General features: G+C 35.6%; 1 protein-coding gene across 6 annotated transcripts in view; it reads right to left on the bottom strand.

Moving 5' to 3' along the window:
- Positions 1–16,102, bottom strand: part of HERC1 (HECT and RLD domain containing E3 ubiquitin protein ligase family member 1) — a 221,356-nt gene that overhangs the window by 2,797 nt on the left and 202,457 nt on the right. For all 6 annotated transcript variants that reach the window (XM_069098343.1, XM_069098348.1, XM_069098345.1 and 3 more), the window contains exons 69-76: positions 14,263–14,432; positions 10,588–10,726; positions 8,776–8,945; positions 7,425–7,594; positions 6,867–7,032; positions 4,844–4,920; positions 4,169–4,421; positions 3,592–3,744 (exon numbers count right to left, since the gene is read on the bottom strand). In XM_069098343.1, coding sequence (XP_068954444.1) covers positions 3,592–3,744; positions 4,169–4,421; positions 4,844–4,920; positions 6,867–7,032; positions 7,425–7,594; positions 8,776–8,945; positions 10,588–10,726; positions 14,263–14,432 — 1,298 coding nt within the window. The remainder of the gene's footprint in view (positions 1–3,591; positions 3,745–4,168; positions 4,422–4,843; positions 4,921–6,866; positions 7,033–7,424; positions 7,595–8,775; positions 8,946–10,587; positions 10,727–14,262; positions 14,433–16,102) is intronic.

Below are 16,102 nucleotides of genomic sequence, written 5' to 3'. Positions count from 1 at the left end.
GAGTTTGAAGGACAATTCAATGATCTCATTTACCCACACATGATACTTCTGCAAAAGAATTTCCCTCAGCTCCTCAGGATCTGCCCTTTATTTCAGTTACGCCACAAGTCTCCAAATGCACTCCAAGAGCACCAGGTTCAAATCCCACCTTGGACATTTATACCCTGTGTGACCATAGGCAAAATCACTTAATCTCCCTGGGTTTCAGTTTCTTCATCTGTAAAATGAAGAAGGTTGGGCCAGATGACCTCAGTGGTCTCTTCAAGCTGAACAAACTGTGTAATAATACAATATTATTAAAATAACAATATTATATAATATACAGCAATATTATATAATAATATTATAAGAATAATACTGTGCAAGTATGTGCAAGTTCATCTACATTTTAGAGGCTAATTAATTAGTAAGGTGCAACAAATAATAAATGAATGACATTTATATAATACTTTAAAATTTACAAAACATTTCTCAGAGCAACATTCTGAAATAAATGGTGACAGTATTATTGTTCCCATTTTACAGATGAGGAAACAGGATCTAAAAAGTTAAAAATGTTACTGGGCCAGCTAGGTGGTGCAGTGAATAGAGCACTGGCCCTGGAGTCAGGAGGACCTGAGTTCAAATGTGACCTCAGACACTAAACACCTACTAGTCATGTGACCTTGGGTAAGTCACTTAACTCCAATTGCCCAGCCTTCCCCCCTCCAAAAAAAGAAAAAAAGAAGAAAGAAAAAGGGAAAAAAGAGAGAAAAATAAAAGAAAAAGAAGAAAGAAAAAAGTTAAATTACTTCTTCATGGTCTTATACATAATAGTCTATGCTAGATCCAATTCCTGACTCCAGATGCTTTTTATACTAAGCCACATTGCCTCTCAATGACAAAAGACTATTTTCTAATGTTAATTTTATGTTTTACATAAATTTTCATTCAAAATGATATACTTAATATAGTACCAGGCACTGTACTAGGAGAATCTATGCCCTCAACAGTTTATATTGTATGGGGGGAGACAATGTATATAAAAACAATTAAATTTATGCAAAATAAATTCAAGGTAACTCAAGTGAGAGGAGACAATAGTGAGATCTCATGAAGGAGGTAGGTTTTATGCTAAGCTTTGGAGGAAACTGGGGAGTCTAAAGGGTGGAGGTAAGTGCATTTCAAGCACTGTAGACAGTTTGTACAACAGCACATGATATAATGTCATGTGTAAAGAATAGCAAGGCATCAAGTCTGGCTGGATCAAAGGATGAATGAAGGAGTGTAATATGGCAGAGTGGAAAAGCACTTTGAAACCCAGAGTGGGACAATTTCAAATGTCCAAGCAGTGAAGTTTGTATTTGTTCCCAGAGGTAAGAAGGAGCCAATGGAGGTTATGAAGCAGGGACATTACCTAGTCCCCCTATGCTTTAGAAAAAGTTCTTTGGCAACTGTGTTGTGGATGGATTAGAGAAGGGAGATCTTGAACATAAGGAAACCAATTTGTAGATCACAAAAAAAGGCCAGGTAAGAGGTGACAAGGACCTGAACAAGGGTAGTGGAGAGAAAGGGATGGAGGTGTGAGATGTCATGAAAGTAGAATAAAGAAGACACAGCGCAAGTGATTAGACATTTGGAGTGACAGAGAGAGGAGTTGAGGATGACTGCAAAATTATGCACCTGTGTGACTAGAAGAATAATAGTGTTTTCGGCAGAAATAAAGTAAATTCAGAAGAAGCCTGGGTTTTGGGTAAAAGATAATGAGTTTTTATTCAGACATGTTGAGTCTGAAATGCCTGTATGACACATTGGAAATGTCCAAAAAGCAGTTCACCACCTTACTCAATAAACTCCAGCGGCTCTCATAACACCTCTAGGATCAGATACAAAATCCTGTTTGAACATTCAAGGCCCTCCACTACTTGACATCCTTCCCTGTCAGCTTTCTAGTCTTTTTACAACTTTTTTTTTTTAAGCAATCAGGGTTAAGTAACTTGCTCAAGGTTACACGGCCAATTACTTCTGGGTGTGGTGCTGAGTATCTGAGCCCAGATTTGATCCCCAGATCATCCCGACACTGGAGCCAGTGCTCTTACTCGCTGAGCCACCTGGCTGCCCCTAAGCAATTGGGGTTAAGTAACTTGCTCAAGGTTACACGGCCAGGTGTTTCTGGGTGGGTGCTAAGTGTCTGAGCCCAGGATTCGATCTCCAGGTCATCCCGACACTGGAGCCGGCGCTCTTATTCGCTGTGCTACCTAGCCGCCCCATCTTCTTATAACTTATTATTCCTCCCACCCCTTTCAAAGTATACTTCAATCCAGTGACCCTGGCCTCCTTGCTCCTCCACAGACAAGACACTCCATCAATCAGTTTCAAGTTATTTCTTTGGTTGGTCCCTCATGCCAAGAACACTCACTTCTCATCTCTCTGCCTCTTGATCTCCCTGCCTTCCTTCAAAAGCCAGCTAAAATTCCTTTTCCTACAGAAAGTCTTTCCTAATCTCTCTTAAGTCTAGTGTCTTCCCTCTGTTTATTACTTCCTATTTATCCTGTATATAGTTTGTTTGTACATACATTAATTCCTTGTGAGGGGGGATTGTCTTTTACCTTTATTCATACCCCCAGAGCTGTAGCACAGTGCTTGGCACATAGTAAGGGTTTAATAAATGTTTAATGACTTAATGACACCTTGTATACAACTATAATAGTAGAATAACAATTACCTTGCATGTTCACAAGATCATTTGGTCCAAAAGACTTTGGATACCTTAAAATTTTCTTACAAATCAAAAATATCAGTGAAGCAGCTGTTAAGTAGGACTTTTATCAGCTTTATAGAAAAACTGAGACAGAAATAAAATGATTGGTCAAGGCAAAGTAAGTAGCACAACCAAAAATAAATGGACTCTAGATTACATAATTTAGCATCTCCATTCCCTAACTTTCATTTCACTCAGTGTGCTGAATAACAGCTTCCTAGAAAACTCTAGATCACCCTATAGACCATCAACTTTATTGACAAAATAATAATTGGATAAGTTCTATTTTCACTTGTTCTACACTATTCTTTCCCCAACATTTACGCACTCATTCATCCACACAAACATGTATTAATTACCTAATGTCCTTTCCTCTTCTTTGAGTTTCTTATGGTGACTAGTATTAACATTAGAACATTACAGCAGCACAGAAATGGTATGTGTGGAGTCTATGTTATAGTAAATGCTAAGGAAATTCAAAGTAAAAGCAATCACACTATGGGTAAACATTGGTCAGAGAAAGCTGTATGGAAAAGGTAATTCTTAAGGACTGGAGTGAAGAAGAGGAAAGAATTCTAGGTACAAAGATGATCAGCATAAATTAGCAAAGGAAAAGCTGAAAATTATTAAGATGTTTTTAGGGAATTCTAAGAATACCAACAGCACAGGTAAGACATGTTGGAAAGAAAATGCTATTGTTAGAAATACTGAGTTATCACTATGAAAAGTCTTCACTTAGGATTTGAAATTTAAATAAAAATCAAATACCATAAATGTCTATCCCCAAGAGCTGAAATGCAAAAATCATAATCACTGATATCAGATTTTTAAAAGCATAATATTCATCTTACCTGCCGGTCCATTTCATGAAGTCTATACTCAATAGCCCTCTCCACATACTCCTTTCTATTGGAAAATGTAAGTGGGATACTATTCCCACCAGGGATTATAGGAACCATTTTGCCATCAGCACTCTGACCCACGAAAGAATCAAGCGGAATCATCTAGACATAGAGAATAAGAAGAATTCTTATGGTATTCCTTGAAACTCTGAAAATTTTAACCAAAAAATGTAAATAGATTTGCCACGTCATCATACAGGTATAGTTTCATAGTTAAAGAACAATCACAACACTGAGGTTTACTACTATATTCACTGTACCACAAGAACCTGATCCTCTGTACTTATAATACATTAATGGGGGAGGGCCAGCAGTAGAAACTGAGGGTGATATGATTTTCCCCATTAGCAGGTATTTTAGCAGCGGCAAGTTAGATTATATTTGTTGCAGGCAGCAAAGAAAAATGAGTCAAACTACATAGCAACTATATGTCAGAACCCGAATTTTTAAAGAAATACTTCTATTAATGTTAACTTACCTAAGTCCTGCAATAAATAATAACAAGAAGTTGCAGTTGGTAATTTACCTCATGGAAATTCTCTTCAGTAATCCCACTGTCTTCAATGTGAAGAATGCTATTGAGGGTCTGCACATAGAGCAGATCTACCTCCTCCAAGTCCTCTAACGTAAGTGGGATACAACACAACTGTTTCCAAACCATTGGAGCCAAGTGAAGATCTAAAGGTTTCTTCGTACGGATAGCAACACCCATCAGAATGCCTAAGAACTTAAACTGCATTAAGTGTTCATCTAAGAAGGCTGAAGGGTTAAAAAGGAACCTAAAAAAAAAAGAAATTGGACAAACTTTTCCCCAGTTCTCTTAGTGATAAGTTAGGATGCAAAATCTATGAAGTACTATTATTTAAGTATATAGCCTTTGGTATAAATTGGAATATTTTTAAAAGCATAATAAATAAAAGGTAAAATAAACATACAGAATTTGTTCCATAATGATGTACCTTCCAAACAGCTTGTATTTATAATTCTCACAAGTCCATAAAGCAAAGAGGCAAGGAATTAAATGTTACAAAAGGTAAAATGTTTAGTTTTTACCTTATAGGATTATCTTTTAATGGATTTTGAAACCAAAAATTTCATATATATACTACTCTCATATATACTACCATTTAGTGGGTTAGATGAATCAAGACATAGATTATAAAATTTACTAAAGGTGTTGGGCAAATTTGTACTAACTTACCTGTCTCTGTTGTAACCCACTTCTGCTGTAGCATTTGGGGATGGAATAAGAAGGTCAACTACACCAGTTTCAAGTTCCTGTCAGATTAAAAACATATTTTCTTCAAAAACAACAATTGAGTGCCTAAACACAATTAGCTGAAAGCACTTAAATCTTATTTCCCAAACCCTATCTCCCAGAGGAAAAAAACCCCCAACACTTTTCAATGAAATTATAATATGCCACAACCAACTAGCTCTTTACTTTTACATTTCAGTTTTTTAAGTTCTCCATTTAAAACTAAATAAGGAAATCTATCTTGTGGAAAATATTTAGCAGTGTGATGAACCAAAGAAAGAAAACAAACAGTATGTGAATAGGAGCTGGGAATAATTGAGAAACATATATTGCTATGATTCAATCAAATAAACACCAGAAAAACAGCTTCTGAAGTTACAGGATTTTCACTAACATTATTTAGTTACAGATTCTTCTAGTACAGGCTATGTACTGCTAGTAAATCTTAATACCATGACAAGCTAGATGTATTAGAACCAATATAGGGTCAATGCTGCCAAAGTGGAAGGGATTTAAAAATATTTTTGTGTCATGGACCTCTCAGGTAGTTTGGTGAAGCCTGTGGGCCCCTTCTCAGAATGATGCTCCTTACAATAATAATTGAAGGAAATACTAATTTCAGTTAGACCTTAGTGAAAATAAAGATGTATTTTTTCCCCATTCAAGTTTATGGACTCCCTGAAGTTCATCCATAAGTTCCTTGGGGAAATGGGGGTTTTAGGATTAGAAATGTTACCTTAGAGCAGTGATATCAAACTCAGATGGAAACAGAGCAACTACACTGTATATAAGGATCCCTGTAGGACACACAGTTACTTGGAAAACCACATATTATCTATATTCTACTGCAGTTTTATTTATTTTGTTAAATATTTCCCAATAACATTTTAATCTGTCTTGGGCTGCACTCTGAATTAGGGGACTGCATATCTGACTTTTGCCCAAAGCACCAGCAAGACTAAGAATAGGTGCTTTCTCAATTTTATGAATGCAAATATATCTTTTAAAAATCTTGGTAACATGTATACAAAAAATATTTACAGCAGCTCTTTTTGTGGTGGTCAATAACTGGAAATTGAGAGGATGCTCATCAACTGGGGAATGGCTGAATAAGTTGTGGTACATGAATGTAATGGAATACCATTGTGCTATAAGAAATGACTAAGAAACAGGTGGACTTCAGAAAATCCTGGAAAGACTTATATGAACTGAGGCTGGGTGAAGGGAGCAGAAACAGGAGAATATTGTTCACAGAAACAATCACAGTGTTTAATGACTGATTTTGATAGACTTAACCCTTCTCAGCAATGCAAGAACCTAAAACAATTCCAAAGGAATCATGACAGAAAATGCCATCCAGAGAAAGAAGTATGGAGTTGGAATACAGACTGAAGGAGACCATTTTCTTTTTTCTTTTATTGTTTCTTTCTTTCTTTCTCGTGTTTTCTCCCATTTGTTATAATTTTTCTATGCAACACGACTAATGTGAAAATGTGTTTAATAGGAATGTATATGTAGAGCCCATATCATACTGCATGATGTCTTGGGAAGGGAAGGGGAAAAAATTTAAAACTTATGGAAGTGAATGTTGAAAAGTAAAAATAAATAAATTGGGAGAAAATTTTTTTAAAAAGTCAAAATATTATAATGCAGATGCAAATACTAATAGACAGCAATATGCTGATATTCATTTCTACAAATTCAAATATTACCTTTATATACTTAATAGCATATTATTACATATATGATATAAAGTAAATATATACAATTATATACATATAGAATTAAGTCCAATTCAGACATTTATTAAGAGTCTACTAGTTAATTCATAAATATATGTTTGGTAGTTAATGAAAATTAAATGTGCAAACATATATGTAACTTGGTTCCTTATGAAACTATCAATAAAAAACAAAACTGCTCCTACATCAAGTGATTATTTCTAGCACACATGAATCAGAAATACCTGGCACATCTCTGTAATTGTATCATCAAATACTCCTCCAGCATCATCAGCGCCTTCTCCAACCAGCTTAACTTTCCAAGCTCGAGAGGGCAGACGAAGGTCTGAAGCATTTAGCTTTACAACTTGTCTTGCTATCTGTACAAAAATAGGCTTACATTTTCGACCTCTAAAAGAAAAGAAGAGAGGCAATAAAAATCAACTCTCACAAATTTTCATACATTATCCTAATAGTCTTAAAGAGATGGAGGGCATCTGCCCACAGATTGCATGTATCATGTTGTATATAGCAATCAACCTTTACGTCCAGTGTTCTTTGGTATTAAAATAAACACTGCCCTCCTACAGCCCCCCACAAGCAGTCACTACATTACACATTATTTTATACACTCCAAAGCCCATAATGTCTACTCATAACTGTCAAGAGACTAGCAGGACATAAACAAAGCAGTTAGGTATTTAAATAAATTAGATTTGGCATGATTTGGGACATTACCAACTCCAAATATTCTTCAGAAGAATTCCAGACAACTTAAAAATATATACCATGCAGATACTAACCGTGTTGATATTCTTTTCACAGTTATTTGAGGACCATAGTTTTTGCCCTGCACCATAGTTTTTCCTATGGACCGTACCATAGGGAGCGTGTAGACTCTTGGTGCTAATAGAGGTCTAAGTTGTCCTTGTACGATTCCCCATGTTCCAGCATTATAATGAGATGTGCTATTCTGTAACGAAGAGTAATGTTATCAGAAATCCTACTTTTCAAATCTCTCCTTCACAATCTCACTAGTAATCTTCACCCTGCAATCATGAACTATGGGGAAGACATCTACTCCCTAAAGGCATTATGCCGCATCCTTTTGAACCACAGTTCCCCTTGTCCCTCCTTGGCTTCTACACTCCTTAATATGTAAGCTTCTTGAGGAAGGGATGTCATTGCTTTTTGTGTTTGCATTCCCAGTGCTTAGCAGATGGTCTGGCACATAGTAAACACTTAATAAATGCTTTTTCATTCATTCACAAAGTATGATATACCAAGGCTTAGAAGTAATTCTCATTATTAGAATGAAAAATCTCATCTACCTAATGAAGAATATGTTGGAAACATTTTAAACTTTTTTATCCCCCCGAAATCTGCTAGATGTCAGAGAAAAAATTCATTTAAGGATAATGAACAGATAATTCAATTTAATTCAGCAAGTATTATGTTCAAGACACTGTACTAAGTGCTAGGGATACACAAAACTGAAAAACAGTTTTTGCCTTGAAGGAACTCGTTTATAATTGAAATCAATGTAAAATTATCTTAGGCATAGATTTTAGCAGGCCTCTCTACCAAAAATAAACCAAAAATTTAAGCCACACTGCTCCTTCCCTGAAAGTTACAAGTTATTATAAAAGACTATAATTGGGGTAAAATTTACTTTACTTCAGGAAGGTCATGGTTACTTGTAAAAATATGTGGTTGCATAAATCCAACATTTATGTACACTACACAAAATCTATACTCTTGTTAAATGGCCAAACGCTGAATGTTAAAAAAATCCTAAAACTATATATAAGGCTTAACATAAATTAAAGGGACTCACTATTTTCATATGCTTGGTCATTTGAAATAGCTTCAACTTCTGACAGGTAAAAAATTGTAAAAGGGTAGAAAGGTAGACTGGTCTAATGGAAAAGACACCCATCTGAGAGTGAGGAAACCAGTTCTTATCTTAGCCCTAACACTGATCTTAGGACTGGTCTCTCAGGTAACATCCTTACCACTAATATTTTCCATTTCTCTTAAATGTTGAGAATAAAAAAAAAGATTAGCTGTGAAAGTTTATTATGCTTTTAAAATAAAATACACTTAAAGCATAATTACTTATTACATTCTTCCCTCTCCTCCCCAATATTTTACCTGGTTATTGGGACTTAGATTTAGTAACCTCCAAGAAGAATACATGAGATCTGAAAAGTGATAGAGCAGTCTGAGCCTGGCTCTTACGGTATGAATGCTCACTTCCTTCAGAGCGCCATACTGGGGTGGGATGGCATCAGGCAAACCCAGCTGTAAAGGCACTGAGACACCTGCCACAAAACCAAATACATTTCAAGAGGTTAATAATCTTTTAGAATTTATATCATCATTGCAACATGTCTTTGCTTTGTCTGCTATTCTGTTTCAATTAAGAACAGCTTAGAGGGGCGGCCAGCTGGCTCCAGTGTCGGGATGACCTGGATCAAATCCGGGCTCAGGTACTCAGCACCACACCCAGAAATAACTGGCCGTGTAACCTTGAGCAAGTTACTTAACCCCTATTGCTTTAAAAAAAAAAAAAAGAACAGCTTAGAAAACTTCAACACTACATTATCCAACTTTAATAGCTCTTCCATGAAAATAAAATTACATGATTCATTTTGTTACTGACTACTGACATCTACAAAACAAGAAAAAGCAGACAAAGCTCTTGAAAATAGAATGCTCATGTGACTGACTTACTTAATGCCTACTATGGATTTTGTAAAAACTAGGAGTGCCATAATGTGAAAGGAGCAAAAATTTCACTACAACTGGCTTTTACCCTTAGGAGACATGATTCATTAAAAATAAATGATAATTCTATGCAGTTTTAAAAGCATAAGAAAAGCACAGATCTAGAACACAAGTGCCAACCTTCCCCACTTTTGCATAAGTAGAAAACTACTGTATATGTTAGATTTTTTTCTATGTGTTGGTTAGTTTCACTGAACTTTTTAGTTTTTCTCTTTTTTATTCATTGTTAAAAGTAATGGTTCTCTGGGAAAGGAAGGGAAAAATGACAATTTATAAAGTATAATTCTAAATCACATTACATTTTAAATATGTTTCTAAGAAAATTAAAGATGCCATCCACTAAAAGAAAAAAATTTTTTTAGGGTTTACTAGCCATTATAGGTTCTGTCATGCAAAACATCTCATTTGAGGAATATTAGCCAATATAATTCCATCTTTGTGAGATATATACAAGGCTAAGACACTCCCATAGGTCCCCAGAACATATGGACAGAAAGGAAAGTCCAGCAATGTTAAAGGGCCTAGCAATATGATAGGATACAATCACATCTTAGGGATTCCTGCGATAATTAAGTAATTTGATGTTCCAATCACCTGAGGAAGGTATTAAAAGTGGACTCTAAGGAACTGTTTAAGAAAAAAAAAGAAAATGAAAAAAAAAAAGGAGATATCAAGGATTCCCATTTCTGATAATTTCTGTTCTACATTAGGACATATATATATATATATGTATATATATATATACTACTTCGAATTGCTTGCCTAGTATATCAAACCATAGCATGTCTCCATATACCAAATTAGGCTAATACAGTTTAACACATGGCTTCATTAACTTTTACTCCCTGCATCATTTGACAGAGAAAAACAATGGTCAACAGAAAGTTCCATTCTTTGCTTCATTAAAACAAAAATGCTATTATATATGCTGGGGAAAATTTGATCTTTGATTCTTAGAAATGTCATTTCTTTCACTGTGTAAGTGCTTTATAGATATGTTATCTTCAAAGATTCATACTGTGAGAAGATTTGCAGTGCTAGTTTCATGAAGAATGCTTAATAGCTTGGGTAAGATTTTATTAAATCAGAATGATTACCTGATGCAATCCAAAATTGAAAAGCAAATCAATCCATCAATGGAAAAAAAAAGAAACAAAGAAATATTGTATTCTTTACCTGGTGCTCTTGGTGGAACAGGTGAAGCAGTCCATGCAGCACTATGACAACGGCCAGCTGAAATCTGTCGAATATTCTTTCCTTGCAAAACTGTTATTAAAGTTGGTTCTCGAACATGGTTAGTGTGGCCCAGTCCAAGCTTGTAATTGATAAAAAAGCAGAATGAATTAGAGAGGAAACAAAGATTATGAAATATGATTAGAATGAGAAAAGTTACTAACATTTGCTCTAATCACTGCCATCAGAAGAATAATAAACATAATTATGTTTCTTTCATGAAGATCACTTCTACAGACTTAGACTGCCAGTCTCCTGAAAATTTATGTGGAAATAGCTCATTTAACTTATCTTTGTCATCATTTCAAATCTTGCAGATAATACACTTAATGAGCAAACATAGCCATGGCCTCCAATTCTAAAGAGGAAATGAATTCTTTGAAAGAAAGCAAAGTTACCCATGAAATCAAAGAAATTATCTCTAATTTTTCCACAGAAAACATACTTGAATGAGCAAATTCAAGCACTGTTGATTTTACCTTAAGAGTTAAACTGGAACACCCAAGTGTTTCATCCATTAAATAACTCCATATTGGAAAAGAGTAAGACAACAAGTTCTGATAGGTGGCTCTCACTGTCTACTTCTTTTTCCCACTAAAAAGCGATAGCAAACCTCCATTTATGGGTAAAAAATAGAGAGAAAACAATGATAACAACTTTATTTATATAGCACTTTAAGGGTTGGAAAGGACTTTTCATAACAACCCTTTGGGGCAGATAACAGAAATATGATCATCTACACTTAAAGAAATGACAATTTTGTTGTAATTTTAAAACAAATATATTAAAATTAACGGCCAGCAAGGCATTCTTCAGGCCATCCTTAATCTAAAGACAAGAATCTTCCCTATCAAAGAGTATGATAAACCATCATAAATATCACAGGACCAAAGAATCATAAATCTAGAACTGAAAGGGACCTCAGAGGACATCCAATACAACTTATTTTCCAAATAAAGAAATTAAAGCCTAGGGAGGCCTAAGGTGACTTGGTCAAGGTGATTCAAGTTTACCACTACTTGTAGCCTTGAGGCAGGACAAGAACCTAGGTCCTCTAAATCTAGATCCAGTGCTTCTTCTATCACATTATACTGACCCTAATCAGAACAAGGGCATATTATTGTTGTTCAGTTGTTTTCAGTCATGTCCAACTATGAGACCCTTTTTGGTTTTTGTTTTTGTAGGGCAATTGGGGTTGATTTGCCCAAGGTCACAGGGCTAGTTTTTGTGTTAAGTGTCTGAGGCCGGATTTGAACTCAGGTTCTCCTGATTCCAGGGCCAGTGCTCTATTCACTGTGCCACCTAGCTGCCCCATGCCCCTTTTGGGGTTTTCTTGGCAAAGATACTAGAATGGATTGCCATTTCCTCCTTCTCCAGTTCATTTTACAGATGAATAAAGTGAGGCAAACAGGGTTAAGTGACTTCCCAGGGTCACACCACTAGTAAGTGTATGAGGCCAGATTTGAACTTGGGGAGATGAGTCTTCTTGACTCCAGCCCTGGTACTTTATGCACAACGGTGCCACCTAGCTGGCTGTGTGTTCTACCACACTGACACTAATCAGGACAAAGGCATACAGGTATCAAATATTTAAAGCTGAAAGGAACCTTAGAGATCATCTAGTCCAACTCCTTCACTTTACAGGACTCAGAGAGATTGAGACTTCCTCCCCAAGGCATATAGGTAACAAGTGATCAAGTCAAGATTCGATTTGGAATTACTACATTACCGCCTTCAAAAGTTGCCTGAAGCACTAAGCATTTAAGGGACTTGCCCATGGTCACAAAGCCAGTATGTGTCAGAGACAGGCTACTCCTCTAGCCACTATGCCCTCTTGCCTCTCTAAATCTAGGACCTACACTTTGGCTGAATAGAGGAATGGGGGAATAATTCAATGATGAGGACTCATAAAGAAGCCTGATCAGTGACTCAGGGAAATCACTGATGAGGGCAGCTCCACCTATTGGTGTTTAAAAAAAAAATTCCTTCACCATCAAGGCAACCTCAGGTTGTTGTAGCTTATGTGAATTCTTTTCCCTTTCAAGGCTATTTTAAAGAGATCTTATCTGTATTAAAACGTCTGAAGAAGCACATAGGAGAAAAAAAGTGGTATGACCTAATGTCATGTGCCTCAGATTCTGTATTTGTCTAAGGAATGAATAGCCTTGTCCTTGACCATCTATTCATCACATAAATGTTTAACTTATAGCCCATTTAACCTTAACCTAAGTCCCTGAAGAGGGAAAAATGATATATTATTGTTTTTTTAAGAAAAACCATAATAGTGTTTTCTGGCTATATTTCAATTAACAAAGTTTTAAAAAATAACTTACCCCTCCTTTCATCAACACCTTAACATAACGTTTATTCATTATGCCTCATACATTATAGTAAAGGGATAAAAGAAATGTAAATGTTCCTCCTATACTGTGCATTTTTATGTTATAGCTAAAGCTTATGTCAGATAATGCTTACAATGAGAAAAAACAATTAGTGTCACAGGATTACAGATTTAGAGAGACTTCAGAAGTCTAGTCTAACTTTTAATTGAACAACAAACAAATATGTCAACTTACATCAGAATTTAATTTTACTTAATACTTATCCTTTAATACTTACCCTTTAATACTTATCCAAACAACTGGTTATTGAGCCTTTCCTTAAAGACCTTCAGTAAGGAGAATCCACTACTATCCAGAGGCATATCATTTCAAATTTGGATAGCTCTAATTGGTAGGAAGCTTCTCTTTATATCATGCCTAAATTTGCTTCTTGGAAATTTTCAAACTATTTTTCCTAGCTCTGCCTTGTCACTGGGGCTTACTGAAAAGGGGTGAGCCTTGAACAGCCCTGGACTCTAAGGATATCAATTTCACAGCTAAGTGGAGGATGAACTAGATAGTAAGTAAAAAATCTACTTCTCTGTAACTGCTATTACTTGTTCCTTTGTTATCCTTCTACAACCAAGCAGGAAACGTTCCATCCATCTTCTACTTGATAGCTATCTAGTCTTCTTAATTTTTCAGATTAAATATCCCTAGCTCCTTCAACCAATCTTCTTCTGATATAATTCTGAGACCTTTCCTCATCTAGGCTGCCCTCTTCTGTACAGACCTCAGTTTATAAAGATCCTTTCTAAAACTGTGGTGCACAAAACACACAATACTACAGATGTAGTACACCCAGGTCAGAGTATAAGACTATCTCATCCCTCATTCTCAGTTAAAGAGGTCAATGAAGGAAACCAGTGTTTAAAAGAACGTGAATACTGAAGATCACTACAGGGAATAAAGCAGAAAGGAAATCTGAGTTAGATGCTGAACTATTAGAGAAAGGAAGGCAATCCATTGCTGTACATGGACAATACCAGATTTTGTTTTTGCTTGACTAAACATGTTACAAAAATTGTTTTTCTTCAATTTTTTTTGGAAAGGCAGGGAGAGAAAATAAATGCTTACTGACTAAAAAAATTTAAATAAAATATTTTAAAGAGGAGAAAAAGAGTCAAGAATGTCCTCAAAATTAGTAGATTCAATAAATGTCCACTAACTATCCCTTCAATAAATATTCTACAATTTTGCTAGAAATCAAAGAAACAGACAAAATAGATAAATGTACCTGTCCTTCTGAATTACTGCCCCAAGCATACACATCTCCAGTTGATGCTAAAGCAAGTGTATGTTCGGCTCCTACTGCTACATCCTCAATAACAACCCCAGCCAGGACTGGGATCTGTTGTGGTCGGTTGTGATTTCGAGCACGACCTTCTGGCAAGCCTATCAAACGGTCTGTAACAACCAAAAAAGCAAAGATTTTATTGGCACAACACATCTCTTGAGTCTTTTCAAACCATTTTGACCTTCTTTCCCCCCACATTTTAAAAGTTTAAACATCATTGTTAACCTTTTTCAATCATTTTCTTAAGTTTAGACAATCAACAAAATGACAAATCAGGTCATAAAATGTAGCATTTGACAATTTCTGTGATGTAACTGCTCACACTGAAAAGTGAATGGTCAGCTCCTGCCTGTGTCTATATGTGTTTATCTATACGTGTGTGTCTATAATTGGAAAATGAAATATCTACAACTTTGTATAAACTCAAATGAGGTAAAGCATGTACCCTTGCAATTCATGCATCATGGTTCTAAAATAGTTATACTGAGATATATATCTTTTATATTAACAGCAATTAAGGGACAAATTTATTTTTGTGGGGCTTTTTTTCCCTCCTGAAGAAAATGTAGATCACTAAAATTCAAATAATATTTTCCTACAAGTCGGTCAGACTACTAGATTGGAATTATGGACTCCTTACAGTTACAGATAGAGTTGTTCTGGGGGGACCTGATAGGCCCTTTTTTTTTTACATCTATGAAAAATTAGGGGAAGAGATGACAGCTTAGGCAAATAGAATATGAACACCACATCCTTTATCTCACACTACTGGCAGTCTCTCCTGCTTAGTCAAACCAGATTACCTATGTCCCTCAACCATAGTCTATGCTCTTCTGCATTTCAGTAGACTGCTGCCTATGCCTCTTGCCCCTGCCAATATCCATCTGATGATATCCCAATTTATCATTCAAAGAAAAGTCTAAGTGACAAATTTTATCTAAAGCCTTACCCAAGCACCTGAACTAAAGTGAAATCATCTGCCTTCATGATATTACATATTTCTTTTACACATAGATTTTAAGTTGTTTCAGTAGTACCTAGGCTTACATTTTACCATATCTTACCCCTAATATCGAGGCTAAGATCCCTTCTGAAGGCAGTGACTGTATCTTATTTATTTATCTTAAATTTTCCCTAGCACCTAAGCACAACAAACTGTACATAGATGATAGTTAATAACTGTTTGTAAAGTGAATGGAAGGGAATAGAGTATATAATTCTTGTAAAAGAGTCTGCCCTTTAAAAAATGCTAGCTGGCTTATAAAAAGTCTTAAGCCTTCATCCAAATCCTGCAACTTACAGTGATTTGCTAAATGAACTGAGATTTCCTTCTACTTTGACTTCTATTTTTCTGATTATAATTTTATATAATATAGAACTTTCAGTTAATCTAAACAAAATGTTGAATGTAAGGTAAATCGTACTATATGGTTCTTCTTCTACAATCTTTTTTTTTTTTAACCCTGTAATTTCACTGATATAGGAAACTCCCTTTACCAATGAAGATCAGCACATTCTGTGTAACTTAGATCCTTTGAGAGCAGAGTAGGACAATTAGAGGTTAAATGATTTGCCCAAGGTCATGCAGCTAGTATAGATTAGAGTCAGAAACTCAACCCAGGTCTCTTGGCTTCAAGTCTACAATTTTATTGTTGGTAAATAAATATTTATTAAACATCTACTATGTTCCAGGCACTGCCCTAAGCACTAGGGGTGTAAAAAGAGATGTAGAAAATGCACCAGCTCAAATTCTGATGGGAAAAATCCCCAAAACCTAACA

The sequence above is a fragment of the Petaurus breviceps genome, unplaced genomic scaffold (genome assembly GCF_028583685.1).
Source record: "Petaurus breviceps papuanus isolate PSGF00001 unplaced genomic scaffold, PetGlider_PUasm1.0 37, whole genome shotgun sequence".
Classification (NCBI taxonomy): domain Eukaryota; kingdom Metazoa; phylum Chordata; class Mammalia; order Diprotodontia; family Petauridae; genus Petaurus; species Petaurus breviceps.
The sequence above is the reverse complement of the archived record's forward strand: the minus strand, read 5'-3'. Positions and strand labels throughout refer to the sequence as shown.